Source organism: Triturus cristatus, chromosome 1_2 (genome assembly GCF_964204655.1).
Source record: "Triturus cristatus chromosome 1_2, aTriCri1.1, whole genome shotgun sequence".
NCBI classification, from domain to species: domain Eukaryota; kingdom Metazoa; phylum Chordata; class Amphibia; order Caudata; family Salamandridae; genus Triturus; species Triturus cristatus.
Window position 1 is genome coordinate 1,174,500,203 of NC_140580.1, and position 25,513 is coordinate 1,174,525,715.

The 25,513-nt window shown below is 53.1% G+C and overlaps 1 protein-coding gene across 2 annotated transcripts in view; it reads right to left on the minus strand.

Moving 5' to 3' along the window:
* Nucleotides 1-25,513, minus strand: part of NUP188 (nucleoporin 188) — a 1,223,536-nt gene that overhangs the window by 11,466 nt on the left and 1,186,557 nt on the right. For both annotated transcript variants that reach the window (XM_085614037.1, XM_085614036.1), the window contains exon 43: nt 18,111-18,240. In XM_085614037.1, the coding sequence (XP_085470163.1) occupies nt 18,111-18,240 (130 nt within the window). The remainder of the gene's footprint in view (nt 1-18,110; nt 18,241-25,513) is intronic.

Below are 25,513 nucleotides of genomic sequence, written 5' to 3' on the forward strand. Positions count from 1 at the left end.
ATGGTCGCCTCCAGGTCAGTAATGTACTGGCGACGACTATGGAGCACTCCTGAACTTGCCATCTTTCAGGAAGAATTGAAATCTATTCTACTGCTACCAAGGGCAGGTGCTATCCCTTGGTTAGCTCATGTTAGGAAAACACTCAGAGATATAGGGAGAGAAGACCTCTGGCTTTCACCTGAGGACACTTGTCCCTCTTTGCCAAAAAAATCATTGGCAAAAACACTGCAGGAATTTAAGCTAACTCAGATCATTCGATCAGTTAACACTTCAAATCTCACCTCGGTTTTTCTCGAGGCCAAAATCAGTTATAGCTTTGAGTCTGCAATTGACCTGATCCAACCTGTATTGGCTAAAAAACTATACCTACAATTCAGGCATGGGTCCCTCCCCCTGTTCTCAAGAACAAACAAATGGGCTGGTGTACCAAGGCAATCTTGCCCTGGGTGTGGTGCTACTGATGAAACTGAGGTTCATGTTGTAATCTTCTGTTTGGCATATAAAATATCTCGTAGGAAATGGATAATCCAACTTGCCAAGAACATAGGGGCCACAAACCACAGAGATCTCTTCAGGTTGCTGAAATATGATCCTTCTCCCCTTTACGTCACTGTGATAGCCAAATTTCTCTTTTCTATGTGGCTAACCAGAAGAAAACTACTACCTCACTAAGCTAAACATACTGGCATCAATCCTTCTTATTAATCTGTGTTAATTGTGAATTGTTCTATTTTATTGTTTCTATTAATCATGTTTTAAATTTGTAAATATCATATCATGAAATTTTATGACTTTTATGGCTTGTAGCCGAAATAAAGTTTTCTGACTGACTGATAACAGCAGCATCAGTTGAAAAACTTGGGGGGGGTCACCATGCAAAAGGATAATGTTATTTACCCAGTAAGGATCTTTTCTTGGCACGTAGAGCTGTAGATTCACATGCTGTGCATAGTTCGCCATCTAGTGTTGGGTCCGGATGTTTGCACTTGTTTTTCTTCGAAGAAGTCTTTCCAGTCTCGAGGTAGGGGACTCCTCCTTTCGATGATAGTGTGCATGGGCATCGACTCCATTGTTAGATTGTTTGCCGTAGAGGGTGAGAATGGAGTAGTAGTAAAGAATAGAGATGTCCATGCATATGTGTGTAAATTAAATACAGACCTGCAGCAGCTATAGGTATCCGGGGAGGTGGGTGTCAGCGCATGTGACTCTACAGCTCTACATGCCAAGAACAGATGCTTACTGGGTAAGTAACATTATCCGTTTGAGGCATGTGAGCTGTAGATCACATGCTGTGCATAGATTATATAGCAGTATCCTCCCAAAGCAGTGGCTAACCTGTAGCTCTTGGAGTTGTCGGAAATAGTGTTTTAAGTACTGCTTGACCCACATTGGCTGGTTGTCTTACAGACACATCTACACAATAATCTTTAGTGAATGTGTGCGGTGTAGACCATGTTGCAGCTTTGCAAATGTCAACAATAGGAAAGTTATGAGATCTGGGATGGTGCTATTCAGATGACGGAGCCGGAGAGAATGTGGCAACTTTCTTTTAAACTACTCTATAGGGTGGTCAAGCCAGAAAATTTGAAAAGGAACCATTTATTTTTTTACAGCCAATAGGCTTTATTGGACACCCCAGAATTTGGCAAAATTTGTAACAGCCGCAGCCCCAAGATGCCATAGATGTGGTATGTTAAGTGCGGATGATCGACATATGTTTTTCGAACGCCCCCTGCTACAGGACTATTTGCTTTTGGTTGAGAAAGTAATCAATGAAATCCTACGCACCAATATTAAAATGAGCTTAACGTTGATCTTGATAGGGCAGGAGGATCAGCTGACCTTGTCTTTTTCAGCAAATAGGCGGGCCCTACTTTTCTATTTGCTCCTTCTCGCTAGGAGAGAGACTTGTAAAAAATGGATAGACTCTGCACCACCACATGGTTCGGATTGGCTCCAGGTGGTTAAAACTATCTGCAAAATGGACATTGGAATCAAGGGTGGCCCAGGTACTAAGATCTGGGATGATTTTTTGAATTGGATTGGAATATTAAGAACTTAATGCCTCACGTCCTATGATTACACCTGCATGGAACCAACAACCAGGAAACTGGATGGGCTGGATCGCAGGACTATATGTTTAATTGCAAATCGCCTGGGTTGGTACAGGTCGGATGTTAGGCTTGACTTTGCAAACAATGGTGGTATGAGGACAAGAAAAAAAAAAAAACAATAGATATGTTTCCTAGAAAAGCCACAGTGGCCCCTAGCTTACGAGTGGAATGTGCCCTAGGGGGTACAGTTAGAGTTCTCTTTGCTTTCGCATAGCATGTTTGAATGAACTTAACAATCCATCTTGCAACACCTGATTTGGAGATAGGATTGCCCTTATGCGGTGGCGCAAAAGCAAAAAAAAAGGTGTTTCGTTTTACGAAAAGATTTTGTCCTTTCAGTGTAATACAAGAGTGCTCTTTTAACATCTAAGGTGTATAGAGCTCTTTCTGCAGCTGAATCAGGTTGAGGAAAGAATACGGGTAATTCTATCGACTGATTTATGTGAAATGCAGATAAGATCTTCCAAGCCCCCGTCAGGGAAGAAAGGAGCGAACCTTCAAAGGTAAGTAAGATTTCCCTCCCACAAGAGCCCTGGTGGAGGATCTCCAATAGGTGGTCCGCCGGAAAGTGAGCCACCGGATCACCCATGCGCAGGATGCCCACAGCCGTGGACGCTGCGTGAGCGAAGGCCACACCCGCCTCCGTAGGGCCCCGCGGTGGAGAAATCAGCTCCTCCGTGGGCGACGGCTGCAAACTAAGGCGGCTGTCCCTGAGGCCAAGCGGGGCGGGCAAGGGCCAGACCTGGAATTCAGAGGAGCCGAAGAATGAGGGACCTGCCGCTCTTTCGACGAACACCTCTGCCCCAGGAAGGGCAGGGAGCCGCCCTTCGACGCCGGTGAAAAATACACCACACGGCGACCAGTCTCCGGGGAGGACGACACCAACATGCATGCCTCCGGAGAAGGAGGAGTGTCTGAAGACGACTCTGCGGTACGACCCCTGCACGTAGAATCCGCTGCCTGAGGTAGGACGTCGGACAAGGGACCTCCAAGTCACCCCGCACCGGGGACCGAAGTAGAGCTAGGGGCGGCGCCGGAGTGATGCAGACCCGACCCCCGCCGAGGCAGCCACCTGCGCGGGGATCGAGACGGGCCTGGGGAGTGGCATGAAGCCCTCCAACAGCCGCAGCCCGGAATGAGGCGTGAATCGCTCTGCAACCCATACGGCGACTCAAACTCTGACTCGCCCTCCGACGAGGCAGCCACCTGTGTGGAGGGACGAGAGGGGCCCGGAGAGAGACAAGGGGTCCCCCCTCGGCCTCGACCCAGAGCGGGATGAGGAGGGTCCACCGACCTCCGTGGCTCGGCACGGTGCAGCTGCTGCCAGCGCCGTAACCTCAGCCTTAGACAGGACCACCCTGTCAAAGGACCGAGAGGGGCTCGGGGATGCGACCCGAGCCCCGGCGACATCGAACGACACCACAGGGACCCCCGTGGGAGTTTGCGGCAAGGCAGAAACGCCGTGGCCTGAAGGAGGTGTTCCAGAGGAGCCGCACCCCAACAGTACCACATCCTCCAAGCCTGGATCCGAACCAGTCGGCGCCGGAGCCACCTGCGGCGCCGCAGAGGGCCCTGCGCAGAGCGAGGGATCCGCTGACGCCCCAGGAGGGGAAGGAGGAGGAAACGCCAGCGAGGCCTGCAAAGCCGCCGCTTTTGTTTCCATTTGGACTCTCGACGCCCAAACACCGGGAAACGGTGGATAGACCGACACGCGGGGCGGCATCACCCGCGGAGAGTCCACGCCCCCGGGAGGCCGGAAACCAGCCCCCGGGGACAAACTGCAACACTTACCCACCAGGGAGTGACGCTCACGTGACATCGGAGAAAGGCGAGGACGACGACCACGCCGAGTCTGAAGCCGTCCGTCGAAGCAGACTGAGAGGAGGACGTCTACCTGGAGAGACGCGCCGAGAGAAGTTTCATCCGGCGCTCCTGCCGCGACTTCGGCTTCAACTGTTGGCACTGCGTACAGTCTGTGGTGCCGTGATCCTCCCCCAAACACCACATACAAATGAGGTGAGAGTCCGTCGCCGACATTAGATGCCCACAAGACGTGCAAGTCTTAAAGCCCGAAGGCATTCGCACACTGTTCCACTAAAAAATGGAAGAAAAAAGGGGCCTAACAGGCCCGTAGCAAGGATCGGATTTGCGTTGCACGCGGAAAAGGAAAAAACTGACGTGGGCGCGCCGGGGCGGGTCTTATGTGACCTCACTGACATCACGTACGCAGACAACGCCTGGGTGGAGTCGCGTGATGTCGCCCCACCCCCAGCGCGCAGGGATGCCGTGGCAAAAAGATTCCGGATCCAGTCTCACCCCTGGATAATTCTACGTGAAGGAATCTGCGGCTAGTAGTCTATCAGATGGTGAGTAACTTGTACATCTGATGGAGACTACTAGCCGCAGATTCCTTAACGTAGAATAGATACCCTAGCCATACCCAGAGGGGAGGAGGGTCTGCGAAAGAACCCCACCAGATTGGAAGAACACAGGGCCCCAAAAGGGGAGGTGTCATGGGGACAGGAAGGACCGCCCAGCCCCCACCAAGCAGAAGTAAGCAAGAACAAGGAGAAGGGAAGGCCAGGAAACCACAAGCCTACCCGAGAAGCAAAGGGTGACCGCCAGAAAACCCAGAGGGGCAGAAGGCACCCCGCGAGTACCAGATGAACAAAAGAACCCTCAAAGCCAAGGAAATGAATATGCTACTTACCAGTATGCATCTGTTCTTGGCATGTAGGGCTGCTGACATTCATATCTGTGCATATCTGTGCATAGATCGCCGCCTAGTGTTGGGTCCGGATGTTTGCACGTTGTTGTCCTGGAAGAGTCTTCGAAGTATCCTTGGATAGGTGACTCCTCCCCTGGACTACAGTGCACATGGGCATCCTCTCCATCCTCAGATTGTTTTTCGCCATTGTGGCAGTGATGGAGTAGATACAGAAAGTGATGACCATGCTTGCAGTAATTCTGAGAGCTGCAGCTGCGACAGGCGCCGGGGAGGAGGGAGGGCGATATGAATGTCAGCAGCCCTACATGCCAAGAACAGATGCATACTGGTAAGTAGCATATTCAGTTCGAGGCATGTGGGCTGCTGAATTCATATCTGTGCATAGAATACATAGCAGTGCCCTCTATTAGCGGCGGCTACCCGTGCCAGCTGCAGCGGTCTGAAAAAGTGTTTTGAGAACAGCCTGTCCTACAGCTGCCTGCTATTTTGACTGCACATCTACGCAATAGTGTTTTGTAAATGTGTGTGTAGTGGACCATGTGGCTGCTCTGCATATATCATGCAGAGGAATATTTCCTAGGAAGGCCATGGAAGCCCCCAACTTACGTGTTGAGTGGGCTCGTGGTGGAATAGTTAATGTGCGTTTTGCCTTTTGATAACAGATTTGAATACACTTAACTATCCATCTGGCTATCCCTGCTTTGGAGATGGCGTTACCTTTGTGGTGTGGGGCAAAGGCAACGAACAGTTGTTTTGTCTTCCTGAATGGTTTAGTCCTGTCGATGTAGTACATGAGGGCCCTCCGTACATCTAGTGTATGTAGTGCCCTTTCTGCAACAGTTTGTGGGTTTTGGAAGAAAACGGGCAGTTCAATAGTCTGGTTCATGTGGAACTGCGATATTACCTTGGGCATGAACTTGGGGTTGGTACGTAGTACGACCCTGTTGGCGTGAACCTGAATAAATGGCTCTTGAACGGTTAGTGCCTGGAGTTCACTAACTCTTCTGAGGGAAGTGATCGCTACTAGGAAGGCCACTTTCCAGGTAAGGAATTGAATCTCGCATGAGTGTAGAGGTTCAAAGGGTGGACCCATCAGGCGTGTGAGGACCAAGTTGAGGTTCCACATTGGAGCCGGTGGGTGACTAGGTGGAATGACTCGTTTGAGCCCTTCCAAGAATGCTTTGATGGCAGGCACTCTGAATAGAGAGAGGTGCTGCCTGGTTTGCAGATAGGCTGATATTGCGGTCAAATGGACACGTATAGAGGTGTACGCCAGATTGCATCGATATAGGTGTAAGAGATAACAGATGATGTTTTGGATGGATGCGTCCAGCGGGTTGATGTCATTATTACCGCAATAAATGACGAACCTTTTCCATTTGGCTGCATAGCAAGCTCTGGTAGTGGGTCTCCTGGCCTCCTTGATGATGTCCATACAGTCAGGTGGCAGGTTGAGATAGCCAAACTCTAGGACTTCAGGAGCCAGATCGCCAGATTCAGCTGTTGCGGATCTGGGTGCTGAACCTCTCCATGGTTCTGCGTCAAATGCGCGGGTTTGATCCGCAGCCTTTGATGCGGCACCACGGAAAGTTCGAGGAAGGTGGTGTACCACGGCTGGCGTGCCCACGTGGGAGCAACTAGGACGAGTGTCAGGGAGTGTTGTCGGAGTTTGCGGGCCACTAGCGGTATCAATGGCGCTGGGGGAAAAGCGTACGCAAATCTGCCGGACCAGTTCATCCATATCGCATTGCCCTGCGACTGCGGATGTGGGAATCTGGCGGCGAAGCTTGGGCATTTTGCGTTTTCGCTTGTCGCGAATAGGTCTATCTCCGGATGACCCCACTGCTGGAAGTACGGTTGGAGTACTGATGGGTGTAACTCCCACTCGTGCATTTGGTGGCTGTGTCTGCTGAGCAGATCCGCCATCTGGTTGTCCTTGCCAGGGAGGTGTTCCGCCATGAGGAACATGTTCCTTTGAATGGCCCACTTCCACATGCTCTGAGCCAGATGAGACAACTGTGGAGAGTGTGTGCCTCCCTGTTTCTGTATGTAGTACATTGCGGTCATGTTGTCCGTCCGGATCAACACGACCTTGTTGCATAGATGTACTTTGAATGCCTTCATGGCTAGGAAGATTGCCATCAATTCCAGAAGGTTGATGTGCAACTTCTTTTGTTGTGTTGTCCATAGTCCTTGCACTGTGTAGTGGAGTACATGAGCTCCCCATCCCTGGAGAGACGCGTCCGCTGTCAGTACTATTTGTGGGACAGGCTCTTGGAACGGTCGGCCCTTGCAAAGGTTTTGTGGATTCCACCAATGCAGAGAGTTGTATGCCCGACCGCTCACCAACACTAGGTCCTTTAACTGTCCTTGAGCCTGATTCCACTGACGTGCTAGGCACTCCTGAAGTGGGCGCATATGTAATCTCGCGTGCGGGACTATGAAGATGCAGGAGGCCATCATGCCTATCAACTGCATAAACACTCGCGCTGGAAGTGAGTGATTGGGTTTGAATTTGGAGATCAGCAGTTGTATGCCGTTGATCCTCACTAAATTTGGCTGAGCTGTGGCCGCCAGAGTGTCTATAGTCGCACCTAGGTACTGTTGTACGTGTGCGGGCTGGAGATGGGACTTTGGATAATTCAGTGAGAATCCCAGACTGTGAAGAAGGTGAATGGTGCGGGACATGTGGCTTGCACATTGCTGGGCTGACTTCGCTTGAACGAGCCAGTCGTCTAGGTAGGGGTAGACGTGTATATGCTGCCTCCGTAGATGTGCTGCCACCGTAGCTAGGCACTTCGTGAAAACCCTGGGCGCTGTTGTCACGCCGAAGGGAAGGACTTTGAACTGATAGTGCTGCCCCTGAACAGTGAACCTGAGGTATTTTTTGTGTGAGGGGTGGATGGGTATGTGAAAGTACGCATCCTTGAGGTCCAGTGTGGCTAGGAAGTCTCCCTGCTTGAGAAGCGGAAGGACTTGCTGTAGAGTGAGCATATGAAAGTGCTCTGAAAGAATGTACTGGTTCAGGGGTCTCAGGTCCAATATAGGTCTGAGCGACCCGTCCTTTTTTGGAATTAAGAAGTAGAGGGAGTACACTCCCGCACCCTGCTCGTGGATGGGTACGACCTCTATAGCGCCTTTTAGAAGCATACTTTGCACTTCTTGCTGTAAGAGCGTTAAGTGCTCTGAGGACATAGGACGGCTTCTTGGTGGTATTGTGGGTGGAGTGGAGGTTAACTCCAGACAGTAACCGTATTTTATAATATCTTTGACCCACCTGTCCGTGGTGATGGAATTCCACGTGGACAGGAACCTTTGTAGCCTTCCCCCGACAGGTGTTATGTGGTCGGGAGGAAGGGAGAGGGCGTCACTGCTTGTTCTTGGGGGAGGACCTGGTGTTGCCGTAGCCGCGTCCTCTGCCCTTTGTGCTGGAGCCACGATATCCACCTCGGGTGTTTTTATCATAGGTGGTCCGTGTATTGCCTTTGTTATATGTTTGTTGTGACCCCTGTCCTCTACCTGCTCCCTTGTTTCCGGGGCGACGAAAGGAGCCGCTCCGAAAGGACTGAGTTTGTAGTGCGCCCATGGACTTTGCAGTGTCCGTATCCTTTTTTATCTTTTCGAGGGTGGTGTCAACCTCTGGCCCGAATAAATAGTCGGGGTTGACGGGCTGGTTCAGTATATTGTTTTGTACCTCAGGCTTGAATCCTGAGATCCGTAGCCAGGCATGTCGTCGCAACATGACGCTTGTGTTTATGGCTCTGGCAGCCGTGTCTGCAGCATCTAGTGCGCATTTGATGGAAGCGTTCGTTAGTAGCTGTCCTTCTCTGATGAGCATTTCTGCGCCTTCCTTGAACTGGTCAGGGAGATGTTGGAGTATTTGCTCCAGTGTGTCATAGTGCGCTCTATCATAGCGAGCAAGGAGCGCCTGAGTGTTGGCTATGCGCCATATGTTGGCAGCTTGGGCGGCAACTCGCTTGCCAGAGGTTTCTAACACCTTGGACTCTTTGTCCGGGGGAGGAGCGTCACCTGTTGTTTGCGAGTGTGCCCTCTTGCGTGCATTCGCTACGACGATGGAGTCGAGTGGTAATTGTCCTCTGATGTAAGTAGGATCCCCAGGTGCTGATCTGTATTTTTTATCAATCCTGGGGTTTATCACTCGTGCCCTGGTGGGTTCTTTGAAAATGTCCTTGGCTGGTTTGAGGACCCCCTTCAACATTGGCAGAGTCTTTACATGTCTTTCTGAGGATGCAAAGGTGTCCATTAGAAAGTCATCTTCGATGGTATCAGAGTGAAGCTGCACCCCATGGTTATTGGCAGCACGTTCGATAAGAGCATTGAACGCCGCAGTATCCTCCGTAGGAGATGTCTTTGCCCCATAGAGTTGTGGATCCTGTGCATCTAGAGGTGCACTGTGGTCTGCAGGGTCGCCCCAAGTTTGATCAGGGTCCTGCTGGTCATCAGGGTCCGTGTCTACATGGTAGGGGACTTGGTCAGCCATGTAGTCCTCCAATGCGTCTGTATCGGAGCGTGTGGGGGAGAACCGGTGTGGATCCTGGTAGGATGAATGGAAGGGTTCATAAAGGAGAGGTTCCGATTCTGCAGGCAACTTCCTTTTTAGTGGGATCCTGAAAGGGTCCAATGGCGGCTCCGAAGTTATCCTTCGGTCCTGGAGAATCATCCTGCCAGTGCCGGCGTCGATGATACGTGCCGGAGACGTCTCAGCAGGTGTGACCGTAGGTTGGGTGACCCGTGTCCTGAGTTGGAACATTTTTGGGATTGTTGACGGAGGCAAGCCGAAGGTAATGTTGGTCGGCACCGAAGAGGCTGCGGGAGCTCCGACCGAACCGGAGCCCGACGTGTCCTGGAGGACAGTTGTGGTTTTGCTGCCTTGCGTCGCACCAGGTCGTACTTGGGGCGCCTTCGAGGCTTTGGTACCGGCCAGGCTCGTAGAGGCGGCCGTAGATTTTTTCGGCGCCGGCGGGTCATCGAGTCGAGGTGAAGAGATCACCGTCGAAGTCTTCGATACCTGAGGCTTAGGTGTCGTCGAGGGAGCGATGTGAGACACAGCAGGCGGTACGGCCCTTGGTGTCGTCGGTGCCGGTAGCCGAGCAGGTTTGTCGGTGCCGATGGCTTTTTTCCGTTTGTCGACTCCAACGTCGCCCGCTTCAAGTTCGGCACCGAAGTCCCTCTTGGTGCGGTCGGTGCCGACGCGGTGCGCTGGCGTCGAAGGCCTCGATCCGACCAGCGCTACTTTCAGTTTCGGTTTCGGTGGAACCTGAGCAGCTTTCGGTTTCGGTTTGGTGGTAGGGAAACCAGCCTGTTTATGTAGTAATGGCTGCCGCTGAACGTCCGAGGCCGGGCCCGAGGGCGGGGCCGAAGAACTGCGGGATGGGGTCTCGGGTAAGGCCCGAAGGCGATCCCTCGACCGGAGCCATAGGCTGTGGCACTGGTGTTTGAACGGTTTGAACAGGTAGGCCTTGTTCATCATTGGAGCTACTTTCTTCGGCCCCGAAGGCCTCCTCGTCGTCTCCTACCTCGGTGTCGTCTTCACCTCTGTGGAAGAGTGACTCGTCTTCCTCGTCCGATCCGGGTTCGTGTTCGGAAACGGGACTGGAGGGCAAGACTTCCAATTCCTCGACGTCTTTGGCCTCGCCGAAGATGTCTGTTGGGGCCGGTGCCGCGTGCTGCGCCTCAAGTCTCGCCGCTCGTCGATTCCGCAGAGTCTTCTTGGAGCGGAACCGGGCACAGGCCATGCATGTTGATTCGTCGTGGTCCGGCGAAAGGCATTTGTTGCACACCGGATGGACGTCGATGTGTGGGTACTTCGCATTGCATACCGGACACCTTTTGAATGGCGTCCTGGATTCCATCGTCGAAGTAGTCGATGGACAGGTAAATGCGAAAGAAGTCGGTGCTGAAAGTTAGTAAACTAACAAATTCTATCGAAACCCGATCGATAAACAGTACCGACGCGAACTAAAGGCCTTTTGGCCTCGAAAAAATATTTTCCTAACTTGAGCTAAGATAGCACATCCGAACCCAATGGCGGAAAAAAACAATCTGAGGATGGAGAGGATGCCCATGCGCACTGTAGTCCAGGGGAGGAGTCACCTATCCAAGGATACTTCGAAGACTCTTCCAGGACAACAACGTGCAAACATCCGGACCCAACACTAGGCGGCGATCTATGCACAGATATGCACAGATATGAATTCAGCAGCCCACATGCCTCGAACAGAGGAGGAACCGAGGCAGAGCCCGCCCCAGGAGAACACACACACACACAGCGAAAGGGACAGCTGAATGGGTGTCTATCCCGAAGCCAGGAACAAGGCCTGAACGGTTCCACAGTCGAGAAGCGCAGACGTGAGAAAGAAGACACAGACGCACAAAGCTCCAACAAGCAAGGGACAGGAGCACACGCTGACACTGCGAGGCCAACGGAGGGGGGCCAAAAGTACCAGGCACGTGCAGCAGACAGCTGGCAAACACTAGGAGCAGCAGCTCAGAACAAGGCGAGCGCCAGACGAGGAGCACCACTGGCCCCCCGAATAGAAAGAGATACAAGCAGCATCGACCGAAAGCTGGCGACCAGAACACAGGAGAGCACCAGGAGAACCAGTCCCCTCAGAACAGACGGCAGACAGGCCCCGGCCAAAACGGCGGAGAACTAGGTGGAAACACCAAGACAAAGGTCGGTCCGGCGAACCAGAGGCGAAGAGGGAAGGAACCCTAAAGAAAAAGGAGAGAGAGAGAGACCGCATCAAGAGGTATACTGTGACACCAGGAAAACGCAGGGAACCTGAGAAGGTATCCACCGCCGCCTAGCTTAAGACAGGGCTATACAATAGCCAACAAATACCCCACCAAGGGTATGAATCGTCCCTGAACAAAAAATAGGCAAACACCTCTTAGGTAAACCCGCAGCAGAGGTCAAAACCAGAGAAGACCTGTGGAAAAACCACAGACGGCTTATTAATCAGCCAAAAAAGACACAAAGGATCCAACCCGAGGACCTATACAGCTGCCCTTAACAGCCAAAACACTCACCACAAACTGAAGGGCTGAACCAGCAGCCAAAAGAATAGAGGGGCCAACTGAAGGCATCCCAAGCCGTACACAGGACACAACGGGCCAATCCAAAACATAAAGCCCTAAAGAGAATGGTGGGATAACCGTGTCCCAGAAGACACCAGAGGAACGCCCAACCGAAGCTCACGGAGGGGGAGGGCGACGGAGCCCCGCAAGGAGTCTCTAAATAGCGGAGTCCGCGTGGGTGTGAAACAACAAAGTCCGATCAAAAGGCAAATCCACATAACGCTCCCGTACATTATCCGGAAAGACACCATCCCGCAACCAAGCATGGCGGCGGAGGGCCACCGAACTCGCCATAGCGCGGCCGAGGGAATCAGAGACGTCCAAGGCCGAACGGAGAATAAATGTAGCTAACTCCTGACCATCCCCGCACATGGTGCCGCAGGTCAGTGCGGGCATCCTCTGGGGGGGCGCGAGACAGAAGGGACTCCGCGGAATCCCACAGGTCGGAAGTAGCCCTGGCCAACACACAAAGCGTGTTGAGTGAGCGCAGCGCTAGTAGAGGGGAAAATGTTACGCCCCCAGGAGTCCAGCCACCGGGCCTCCTGTGACAGTGGGAGCAGCACTGAAGGCAAGGAAGGAAAAGCAGCCCACAGGACAGGGCCTTGGGCTGACGGGTGGGAAGAAAGGCAGACTCGATCTTGCGGAGAAGGAGCGGCTAAGGCACCGGATCCCCCGTGGCAGGGCGCCCCCAATCCCCAGAAGAGAGTTGTAGATAAACGTTTCAAATGGGAGAAGCGGCTCCCTTCCACTAGAGCCCTGGTGGAGAACCTCCAATAAGTGGTCCGTAGGAAGTGGAGCAACATGATTGCCCATCTGCAAAATGCCAGTGGCCGAGAAAATGGCCCGGACAAAGGCCACACTCGCTTCCATAGGGCGTCGCGGGGGGGAAAGCAACTCTTCCGTGGGCGAGGGCTGCAAGCTAATGCGCCCATCCCCGTGTCCCACTGGCAGGAGAAAAGACCAACCCCTGTAGGATGTAGACCTACGGACGAGTGGGGGACCTGAGGGGCCTCTGGAGAGGGCGGAGCGGCTTGCGGGCAGACAACTGCAGGGAGCAGAAGAGCGGTTCTGGGTGTTGTGGACATGGAGACGGCGTAGAGCCCACCCTGGAGTCTGTTGGAGAAAAAGCCACGATGCGGCGTCCAGTCTCTGGTGAAGAGGAGACAAGGAGACGACAGCCCTCCGGAGAGGAGGGTGCATCCGGAGAAGAGTCGACTATCCGACGTCAGGACGGTGCTGGGGAGTCCACCACAGGCACCGGTGAGTCCTCGACCGTCACTGAAGTGTCAACCAGGGGCGTCGAGTCGACCTCCACCATCATGTGCCGCAACGGAGAAGCGGGGGTTGGGGTCGAAGCGGCCAGTGAACAGCGCCGGCTCACCCCTGACGAGGCAGCCGACTGCGTTGAGGACCAAGAGGGGCCCGGGGAAGCGCCCGGGTCCCGGCGTCCACCCGGGGCACCGCACCGGGGAGGAGAGCCACTGACGCCGGAGAGGCATCGGCTTGACCTCCGGGAAGGCAGCCGCCTGCCCAGAGGGTCGATGGGGACTCTGGGACGAGCCGTGTGTCCCGGCCACCTCCTGCGACACCGCAGGGAACCCCGCGGGGCTTTGCGGCGAGGATGAGACGCCGTGGGCTTAAGAGGGGAACCTCGAAGGGCCGCACCTCGACAGCACCACACCTCCAAAACCTGAAGCCAAGGTCGTCGGCCGAGTCCGCAGAAGGCCCCGCGCACGGTGAGGGATCCGCGCACGGTGAGGGATCCGCGCACATCACAGGAAGAGGAGGAAGCAGGCCCAGCGAAGCCTGCAGAGCTGTAGCGTAGACTGTCATCTGGCCCCTCGTCACCCCAACGCAGGGAAACGGCGGCTAGGGTGGCAACAGGCGAGGACGCACGTCCCGGGAGGAACCGGCGCCCTCCGCCGCAGGAGGACAGGGCCTCGGTGGCAAGCTGTAAGACTTACCGGCGGGCGAGCTACGCCCATGGGGCCTCGGCGAAGGACGATGCCGCAGCCGGAAACAGCGTCCCATGGACCCGTCAGCGGAGGGAGATGGGACGCTGCGACGAGAACAACCTGGACAAGCGGGCACACAGCAATTTCATCCGGCGCTCCCGCCAGGACTTCGGCTTAAGGTGCTGACAAGCCTCGCGGTCCGTAGAGTCATGGTGCTTGTAAGAAAGTGGCTCTGTATATACTGCACCAAAGTAAGGTTCAGTGTGCACAGAGTCCACAGTCCCCAGAGGTTTGGCAGAGGTTAAAGTTAGATATAACCTTACTCTCTAAAGTGGTAGCTTGGTCGAGCAGTAAGGCAGTATCAGAAGACAGTGTAAAGCATTTGTTGTACACACTCAGTCAGCAAATGGTCTCACACACTCAAGAACTGAACTTTAGGCCAATTGTTTTGTATATAAAAATATATATTTGTTTTATTTTAGAACCAACAATAGGTATCCAATAGCAATAGACTTTTAAATGCAATAGTTACAGTTGTTGCAATAGGCAACACAAGTTAAACACAATTATAACATTGAGCTCAATGGGAATCTTTAAGTAAATGCAATATCAATTACTTTGCATTGGTTTTTCTTACTCCGGGCTGGATCCTGGATTCAGCCCTGGTGCATCTCCTGTAAACAGTTGAAAGAAATCGTTTTTGTTACACAGGCGATTTTTAAGGAATGTTTCAAAAATCGACACTTAGAAGAATTTCTGGCAAAAACCAGGCAATGTTATCCTATGGAGGAAAGTTTGGTTATCGGTTAATCACAGTTATAATTACTTTGTAGGGTCAGTGCTGGGCACAAAAAGATCCAGCACTGGAATCTCTCCTGATAACAGGTGAGTATTTTCGTTATTGTTGTTCGGCTGATTTTTTGTTTTAAAGTTTAATAACTCGACATTTCCAAGTGAAACCAGTCAATGTTACCCTATTGAGAAAATGTAGGTTATCAGCTTTCAGGTAAGTACTCGACTGGCAGGGTTAAGGTTCTGGGCATAGACTCAGGGGTCTACCAGAGTCAGGCAGGTACAGTTGTTACACCCTCAGAGGCACAGGGGCAGCCGGGTGCAGACAGAGTTAGGCCCAATGTTAGCCTATGGCTGGCAGGGGGCCTTTGGTTGGTGGCTGCTAGCAGGCAGGCCACGCGGCTGTGGCAGCTGGGCTCCTGGTCACTCACACAGGGCAAGTGGGGAAGTAAGATAGGAAAAAGGTTGCACTTCCAGGGGCACTCGGGCGGCTGGGTGCAGGGTGCTTTTGAGCCGTCGGGCGCTCAATGTATTTCAATAGAGAAGCTGCAAGATGAACAAAATCTGCAAGCTCGGGGACGGAGATTCTTCAGGTGCGACCACCAATTCGAGAGGTAATTTGGGAAACTGTAGGTTAAGTAGACACAGGAGTCGGGCACAGGGGGCCACAGGGCGCTGGGTGCAGGGGTGTCTTTTGGCATCGGGAAATCTTACCCTCTGCTGGTCGCGGTTGGAGGAGTCCCTGGTTCTGAGGCTGCAGGCGTTGTCAGGAGCGTCGAAGAGGGTCCTTGGACTGCTGGATTCTTGGTCTCAGTCGCCGGGGGGACGTCCTTGTGGTCTTTGTTCACTCAGGCACAGACCGGGCTCGGCGGGTGCAGTGTGCGCTGGATTCGCGGTTCCTGGCTGGCACCAGGGGTTGTTGCTTGTTTTGAGCAGAACCACTGTTCGTGGGAGTTCCGGTCTTTTAGATGAGCAAGGCAGGCAGGTCCTCCGGGGTTTTTGAGGTTGCTGACCTCTGGAGACGCCGGGTTTTAGCAGGAGCAGGTTCGAGGGTCGACAGGCCTGTAGGGCTGGGGCCAAGTCAGTTGGTGTCTTCCTCTTGTTAGCAGCTGCATGGCAGGTCTTCTTTCTTCTTGTTTCGGATTCGGGATCTGAGGAAGGAAGGTTCAGGGTGCCCCTAAATAATAAATTTAGGGGCGTTACAGGTAGGTAAAGGGTAGGGACAAATGGGTCCCTTCCCTGGGGTGGGTACACTCCCTATCCTGCCACTCTCCTGTGGGAGGGGGGCAGGAGCCTAGTCCTGATTGGGCAGGGCTCCCCATCCTCAAGATGGCAAGAGCCCGGAGTTGTGCTTCACCTCACCTCCCCCACCTGAGGGGTGGGGTTGGCAGAGGCTGGCACACCCCCTTTCCTCACTTGGGCCTTCCCGCCAGAGTGGGGGTCAGAACCGGTGGGGACCAGTTGCTGAGTACAGCAAGTGGTCTGGGGAGGCTCACAAAGGCTGTATGCCTTTGAAGCTTTCCCTGCCCATCCTGGGGGAGGAGACCTAGCACCACGCCCATGATGTGCATTGTTGCAGACCCAGGAGAGCGGATGGCTCTCTACCCAGGGGTCCAGCAACATGTCTGCTGGGTGGCAGCCTAGGCAGCCTCTCAGGCAGGACGTGGATTGTGGGTTAGGTTCAGGGGGCAACTCAAAGTTGCCCTCTGTCGTGCATTTTACATTAAATCCCACACTGGCATCAGTGTGGGTTTAATGTGCTGACAATTTTGATACCAAAATTCTCAGTCTTCAGTGTAGCCATCATGGGGCTGTGGAGTTCTTGATGACGACCTCTCAGCACCATGTACTCTTAAATGGCAGCACTGCACTTACAGTGCCCAGGAATGGACCTGGGTACTGTAGGGGCACAGGGCTCATGCACCTGTGCCCACACCACTGGCATAGGGCACCCAGCTAGATGTGTGACTGAGGTATGCCAGGGCAGTGTGTTTGTGAGCATGGCACACAGGGATGTGTGCCATGTCGACTCTCTCTTTTGTTCTTCATCCAGACACTCAGCCTGCAAGGGCAGTGTGTGTGAGTGTCAGGGTACAGGGCCTCAAAGGGTGGCACAATAAGTGCTGCAGCCCTTAGGGGCCTTCTCTGGTCACAGTGCCCTGGGTACCTAGGGCACCATTTTCCAGGGGCTGACCTGTGGCCAGAGATGCCAATTGGGAGTTGGTTTCAATACAGTTTTAGGGAAGGAACATAGGTCCTGGGCACATGATTGGCAGGAGTCCAGGGCACACTCAGTCAAAGTACATCAACAATTCAGCAAAAAGTGGGGGCATACCATGCAAAAAAGATGGCACTTTCTAACAGTGCTCGCCCAAACACCACATACAAATAGTATGAGAGTCCGTCGCCGACATCTGACGTGCACAAGAAGCACACGTCTTGAAGCGCGAAGGCATTGCACACTGTTCCCAACTCAAGGTCACTAAGAAAGCCTGAAAACAGGCCAAGGAGCACACTCCGGATCCGCATTGCACGTGGAAAAGAAGGAAAACTGACGTCAGCGCGCCGGGGTGGGACTTATGGGACCTCGCTGACGTTACGTCTGCGGACAGCGTCAGGGCGGGTTCGCGTGGTACCCATTCCCCCCCCATCCCCCCCGCCTGCGTGCAGAGATGCTGTGGCAAAAGTTTTCCGGATCCAGTCTCACGCCTGGAGATAATTTTACGTTAAGGAATTTGCGGCTAGTAGTCTCTATCAGATACCTTTATTTTCAGTGAAGCAATTATGTAGCTGGGTAACTTGTAATGACCAGTGCCTAGTACATATACTTAAAATGACTCCTTGAGCACTCGTAATATCTAGCAATTGAACTAGACATCCCAGGGGCCCATCTGCTCATGCATGTCCCCTCACAGGTCATATAATGCACCCTTCCATAGGGCTTTAAAGCCTGCTGGGTGACTTACATATATTGCATGTAGTGTCTGTGGGCATGGCACACAGGGAGTGTGCGATGTCGTGTTTTCACAATGGTTTGTACCACTTCATGTAGTCTGCTATGGCAGTCTTCATGGGTGTGGGTCCCTTAGGGTGGCAAAATACATGCTGCAGCCCTTGGGGACCCAGTTTAGTACCCATGCCCTAGGTACCTGGAGTACCATTTTTATAGGGACTTCCTGGGGTACCATTTACTTGGAACTTACTGGAGTGCTAAAGTCCTGGACAATTGGTTTAACAATTGAACATGTAGTTTGTGTGAGGGAAAGAGCGCTGGCACTGGGGCCTGGCTAGCAGCGACCCAGTGCACATCAACATAAAAACATCAGTACCAGTAGCAAAAAGTGGGGTGAACATGTCAAAGTGGCACTTTCATACACACAAGAATGATGCATGCAATACAGTTTAAAGGCTGAAACTCACCAGCTCTGAGCTCAACTCCTGCTTCATTCGCTGCTTGTCACGTGTGTGCACAGTTGGGTCCCGAAGGTAGCGCATGGCCTGCGAGATAAGCAGGTAGAAGCAGTTCTCCATGATGAACATAAGCAGAGACCTGTAGATGAAAAGAAGATGCCTTCATGTCAAGCACAGGGAGGACGAAAGCAAATTCACTGTCATATGTGAAACAGCCCTGAAAATATGTTCAGTGGGTAGGGTATTTGAGAAACGTCCATTAATCTTTAAAACAGTTCATCAGCACTAGTGTAATGGCTACTGATACATCTGCAATGGATGCGGATACGATTAGGATATGGGCCGCAAAGAACAACCCTCAGCTAGAACTCAGCACCCTTCAAAGTCTATCTGTAGGAATTGCCATTTACAACATAACTGCCGTAACATGCAGGCCAAATTCACATCCCCAATCTGTAGTACAACACTGACACATAGTTCATACACCGACTGCAGAAACCACCCTTGACATGAAGGAACGCCTTATCTGGTAGAGAATCTATCTAGCTGTAGATTCGTTACCATAGCATCAGATGACATGTGCGGTGCCGATATAAGCACCACATCAGCGCATTGACGGCAGTTTCTTTTTGCGACTTTCCACGCCAGAAGCATGGAGCCACGAAGAGTACTGACCACTGGTGTGCGAAACTATGGTCATGAAAGGAGGAAACCCCAAGTCTATAATCTGTTCGCAGAGTGGGGATGATGGGTGGGTTGGTAAGAAATCTACTGCTAGTTTGAGTCTCTACCAGATAAGGCGTTACGGAAGAGAAGTAACTTGTTCATCAGATAGAGACTTTGAGCTGCAAAATCCTTACCTTATAAGAGATACCGAAGCAATAACTACCTGGAGGAGGGTCTGCAAAACAGTTTCACACTAAAAAGTCCTGCAGGACTGAGCAGGCAAAGTGCCCGTGCCTACAGACCTGACTGTCCACCCAGTAGTGTTTGGTAAATGTTGGCAGAAATGCTCACATTGCTTTCTGACAGATGTCCAGGAGCAGGACCCCGCGTGCTATCGCAGTGGTCAGCCATGGGTCTGGTGGAATGAACACGCACACCCTTGAGAGGTTGCTTTTTGGCCAGTGTATAGCGGATTTTGATACAGAGCACAATCTATCAAGAGATGGTCTGTTTCTATACCGCTTTCCCTTTCTGGGCTCCAACATACCCCAAGAGGAGTTAGTCGTCCACCCAGAACTCTTGTGCTTTCAAGGTAGAACGACAACGCTCTTTTTGGGTTCAGCCAGTGTACTCGCGCCTATTCCTCAGAGGGATGAGGCGGACCATAAAAGGTAGGCAGGGTGATGAACTGGTCTACATGAAAGGGATTGACTACCTTCGTTAGGAATGAAGCTCTAGTGGGAAGGACCAGCTTGTCTGGGAATATGTTGAGGAATGGAGGCTTAGATGACAAAGCTCACTGACCCTCTGGGCAGATGTTATTGCCACTAGAAAGGCCGCCTTGGTAGTAAAGAGCCTAACAGGACTGTTGTGTACAGCTCGAAGGGAGCACACATCAGAAAAGTTATGATTAAATTGAGGCCCCACTGAGGCATGATGAAGGTTAGAGGTGGTAACAAGTACTGGAGATAGGGGACTTGAAAAGAGATGGCCCAAATCAGAGGCCTTCTGGCCAATAGGAAGAATAAACAGAATGACCTGAGAAAGGAGAACAGAAATGCCACAAACCTGCCCCAATGGCAAGAGTATACAGTCTTGGTGAAAGGATGCCGGGCTGCCAAGGTGACATTAAAGACTTCGGGCGAAAGGTGGAAATATGTCAACTGTCGCTTCTTAATCTCCACGCATGAAAGCAGAGAGTTGACAGGTTCGGGTGGAGAACCCTCCCCTGCTACTGTGACAGAAGATGCTTCCAAAGAGGCAACCTGATTGGAGGACCGATGGCCATGCTCAACAGTTTGGGTACCAAACTCTGTGCCCAATCCAATACCACAAGGATGACTTGGGCGCGATTGTTTCTGATCTACTTGAGAACTCTGGGCAGGGGTGGTATTGGCAGAAAGGCTTACAGGAGGCCTGAGAGCCATCAATATTAAAAGAGTCTAGAGCAAGAGTTGCCTTGGAGACACTATCGTGCAGCATTGCTGACATTGCGCAATCTCGGTGGTGGCGAACAGATCTAACCAAGGCTCTTCTCACTGGTGACAGAGACCTTGCACCACCTCTGGATGGAGATGCCATTCGTGATCCACCAGGTATCTTTGGCTGAGTTTGTCCGCTCTGGTGTTCAGAGATCCCGCCATGGTCTGAAACACCAGGAAAATGCCCTGACGTTACAGCAATGTTCAGAGATGCAGGGCCCCTTGACAAAGGGTCCACAAGCCCATCCCTGGTTGTTGCTGTACCACATTGCGGTGGTGCTGTCTGTGAACACCTGCACTAGCCTTCCCTTGATGGAGAGTAGAGAGGCTTTTAATGCCATTAGGAGCACCTGGAGCTTCAACAGGTTGATGTGGAGTCTAGATTCCGCCAGAGACAAGAGTCCTCTGATCTCCACTTCTCTCAGATGGCCACCTCATTCCAGGAGTGACGCATCTGTCACTAGTGTCAGATCTGGTTTGGGAAGGGAGAGGTGTCTGCCACTGATCCAATCGCTGTTTGTTAACCACCACTGCAGATTGTTTGCAGTGCCCTTTGAGATATGGATCATGACAGCGATTCCCCTGAAGCAGCACCCACTGGAATTCCAGGTCCCACTGCACAGCCCGCATATGTCAGTGGACAGGAGTCACACGCAGGATGCCATGAGGCTCAGCAGCCTCAGCGTGAGTCTCAAAGAAATCCAGGACAGAGCCTCAAACATTGATATCACAGCCTGAATATGCTGCACTCGCTGCTCGGGAAGATAAGCCTGAAACTGCAATGTGTCTATTAAAGTGGCAGAGAAGCTGGACCTCTGGCTAACTGATACACGTGGTCTGTGAGTACCATGTCCTTGGCCATGTAGGAGCTGGGAAGCCTGCATGCACTGGTGGAAGGGCAGGTAGAGACTCGGCTGCAAGCCCCTTCCGTGGCCATGAGAGGAGTGAAAGGCAGACTGGGGTTGGCGAGGGGACATGGAAAGGCCCAAGGACCTGGCCGTAGCTCTTCGGTCCTTGAAGAACAAGTTACTTACCTTCGGTAACGATGTATCTGTAAGAAACATTAGTTAGTTAGATTCCTCACCTTAGAATATCCCCAGGCGTCAGGCTGGACCCGGAAGATTTTCGTAGCAGTACCCCTTGCGCGTCGCTTGGCGTCATCTGCGGCTCCGCGTCCGTCGTCGGGCGCCGGGTTGACGTCGGAGTACTTAGACGCCGCCCTCGCGCGCTGACGTCAGTTCTTGTACATATCTTTCCGCGCCAGGGACGCTGAGCCATGCAAGAGACCGACACTGGTGCCAAAAAACTAGGGCCCTGAAGGGAAGATCCGTAACCCTAGATATCGGTTCGCAGAACGGGGAGGCAGGGTGGGTCGGTGAGGAATCTAACTAACTAATGTTTCTTACAGATGAACAAGTTACTTACCTTCGGTAACGCTTTTTCTGGTGGATACAGTATCTGCCTGTGGATTCCTCACCTTGTGAATATCCCCTGCGCCAGCATTCCACGGAACTTTTCTTCCCCAGCACTCCACGTCGACGACGTCATAATGCATCGGCTCCGCTCGCGACTCCGTTCGACGTCACCGGAGCCATAAGAAGCCCACGTCGGCGTGATGACGTCAGTTCCACCCATTTTTTCCCTGTGCCTTCGAGGTGAACAGGTGGACTAACGACAGACTCAAAGTATACACAGTATACAATAAAGAACAAGTTACTTACCTTCGGTAACGATGTATCTGTAAGAAACATTAGTTAGTTAGATTCCTCACCTTAGAATATCCCCAGGCGTCAGACTGGATCCGGAAGATTTTTCGTCAGCAATACCCCTTGCGCGTCGCTAGGCGTCGTCTGCGGCTCCGCGTCCGTCGTCGGCGTCGTGCGCCGGAATGACGTCGTCGGAGTACTTAGACGCCGCCCTCGCGCGCTGACGTCAGTTCTTGTACATAGCTTTCCGCGCCAGGAACGCAGAGCCATGCAAAGACCGACACTGGTGCCAAAAATAAAATCTAGGGGCCTGAAAAGGATAACCTTAACCCTAGATGTCAGTTCGCAGAACGGGGAGGATGGGTGGGTCGGTGAGGAATCTAACCAACTAATGTTTCTTACAGATACATCGTTACCGAAGGTAAGTAACTTGTTCATCTGAAAGAAACACGTTAGTTAGATTCCTCACCTTAGAATAGATACCCAAGCAATACCATCCCCGGTGGTGGGTCTGCGAACCAAGATCACACCAGAAAGTCCTGGAGGACAGAACGGCCAAAGAAGCCATCCCTCCGGACTTGGCTGTCAAGGCAATAATGCCTGGCAAACGTGTGTAGCGAAGCCCACGTCGCCGCCTGACAGATGTCCTGCAAAGGGACACCCCGTCCCAAAGCAGTAGTAGCCGCTGTGGCCCGAGTGGAATGGGCGCGCAGCCCAACAGGAGGGTCCTTTTTTGCCAAGGAGTAACAAATTTTGATGCACAAAACGACCCACGAGAGATGGTCCGTTTGTGCACCGCTTTCCCCTTCTTAGCACCCACGTATCCAACTAAAAGTTGGTCGTCCACCCGGAACTGCTTTGTGCGGTCCAAATAAAAGGAGAGCGCACGTTTTGGGTCCAGACGATGGAGCCTCTCTTCCTCTTTGGAAGGATGCGGAGGCGGAAAGAAGGTGGGCAATGTGACAGACTGCCCAAGATGAAATGGAGTCACCACTTTCGGAAGAAAGGAGGGACGAGGCCGAAGGACAACCTTGTCCGGATGAACAGACAGAAAAGGAGGCTTTGAAGATAATGCCTGGAGCTCACTCACCCGTCTAGCCGAGGTGATGGCTACCAGAAAAGCAGTCTTAAGAGTCAGAAGACTAAGAGGACAATTGTGAAGAGGCTCGAAGGGAGCGCACATCAGGAATGTCAAGACAAGATTCAAGTCCCACTGAGGCATTACAAACGGGACAGGAGGGAACGTGTGAGTAATGCCTTTTAGAAAGCGTGTAACGACAGGGGACTTGAAAAGAGAAGGCTGATCAGGAAGCCGCGAGAAGGCAGAGATGGCAGCAAGATAACCTTTCAGGGTGCCCAGGGCAGAGCCCTGCCGGGCCAAAGAAAGAAGAAAGAGGAGGACCTCAGAAAGAGGGGCGGAAAGGGGATCCACAGCCTTTGCTGTGCACCATGCCACAAATTTGTTCCACCGGCAGGCGTATACCGTCTTTGTGGAGGGACGCCTGGCTGCCAGAATGATATCACAGACTTCAGGAGGCAAGTCAAATGGCATCAACTGCCGCCGCTCAATCTCCACGCATGGAGGTGGAGGCTGGGCAGGTTCGGGTGGAGGACCGTCCCCTGCTGCTGCGACAGAAGATCCTCCCGAAGGGGCAGACGTATCGGAGGATCGGTCAACATACTGAGTAGCTCGGGATACCAGTACCTTCGTGCCCAATCCAGAGCCACCAAGATGACTTGGGCCCGGTCGTGCCTGATCTTCTTCAGCACTCTGGGCAGAAGTGGTATAGGCGGAAAGGCGTACAACAGACCGCAACTCCACTTGTGACGAAAAGCGTCGCCGAGCGAGTGCCGCCTTGGAAATTCCAACGCGCAGAACTGCTGACATTGCGCGTTCTCTTCGGTGGCGAATAGATCTAACCAAGGCTCTCCCCACTGCTGAAAGAGACCTTGCGCCACTTCGGAGTTCAAACGCCATTCGTGATCCATCATGCACCGGCGGCTGAGTTCGTCTGCTCTGGCGTTCAGAGAGCCCGCCAGATGTTGAACCACTAGGGTGACGCCCTGGTGTTCCAGCCACGTCCAGAGGCGCAGAGCCTCCTGACAAAGGGTCCACGACCCCACCCCGCCCTGTTTGTTGCAATACCACATGGCGGTGGTGTTGTCCGTGAACACCTGCACGACACTGCCCCTGACAGAGGGAAGGAAGGCTTTCAGTGCAAGTCGGATCGCTCTCAACTCCAACAGGTTGATGTGGAGACGAGACTCCGCCGGAGACCAGAGGCCTCTGATCTCCGCCTCTCCCATATGGCCACCCCATCCCAGGAGGGACGCATCCGTCACTACGACATGCTCCGGTTGGGGAAGGGAGAGGCTTCTGCCCATGACCCAATCGCGGTCCGTGAGCCACCACTGCAACTGCTGTGCAGTGCCCTCCGAGATCAAGACACGGTCGGACAGGTTGCCGTGATGCTGGGCCCACTGAAACTTCAGGTCCCACTGCAGAGCCCGCATGCGCCGCCTGGCGTGATGCACTAGTAGGATGCAGGAGGCCATCAGCCCCAGAAGCCGCAACACTAGCCTGACCGAAACCCAGGATAGAGACCGAAAGATGGGAATCAGGGCCTGAATATCCCAGACCCGCTGTTCCGGCGGATAGACCCGGAACTGCGCCGAATCGAGAACTGCTCCGATGAAGAGGAGCGTCTGTGAGGGGCTCAAGTGTGACTTCGGCACGTTGATGGAAAATCCCAGCAAATGCAGGAGAACCGCCGTAGTCTGGAGGTGGGAGACGACTGTCTGGGGCGAGCCCGCCTTCAACAACCAGTCGTCGAGATAGGGGAAGACCGGAACCCCTGATCTGCGCAGATGAGCCGCGACCACCGCCATCACTTTCGTGAACACCCGAGGGGCACTGGTGAGGCCGAAGGAGAGCACGGTAAACTGAAAGTGCTCCTGGCCCACCGTGAACCGCAGGTAACGCCGGTGGGCCGGCAGGACGGGAATGTGGAAATATGTGTCCTGCAAGTCCAACGCTACCATCCAGTCTCCAGGGTCTAGGGCAGCTAAAACCTGAGCCAACGTTAAAATTTTGAACCTTTCCTTCCGGAGGAAGGCATTGACGTTCCGGAGGTCCAAGATAGGGCGCAGGCCCCCTTTGCCCTTCTTGGGCACCAGAAAGTAGTGGGAATAACAACCACGACCTACTTCTGGGCTCGGAACGCGCTCGACGGCCCCCTTGGCCAAGAGGGCCGAAACTTCCTCGTGGAGAAGATTCAAATGATCCCCCGAGATACGGTGGTGCTGCGGTGGCATGGCTGGAGGGGTCGTCTCGAAGGGGAGGGAGTAGCCCCTTCGGACGATTTGCAGCACCCACCTGTCCGATGTGATGGACCGCCAGTGGAGCAGGTGATTGCGAACTCTGCCGCCCACTGGCGTGGAATGGGCCTGAAAGCTCGGACTAGGAAGGCTTTGAGGCGGATGCTGCCGGGGTGGATGTGGGCTGACCGCGTCGTCCTCCAGAACCGCCTCGGCGGAAACCACGTCCGCGCGCAGGTTG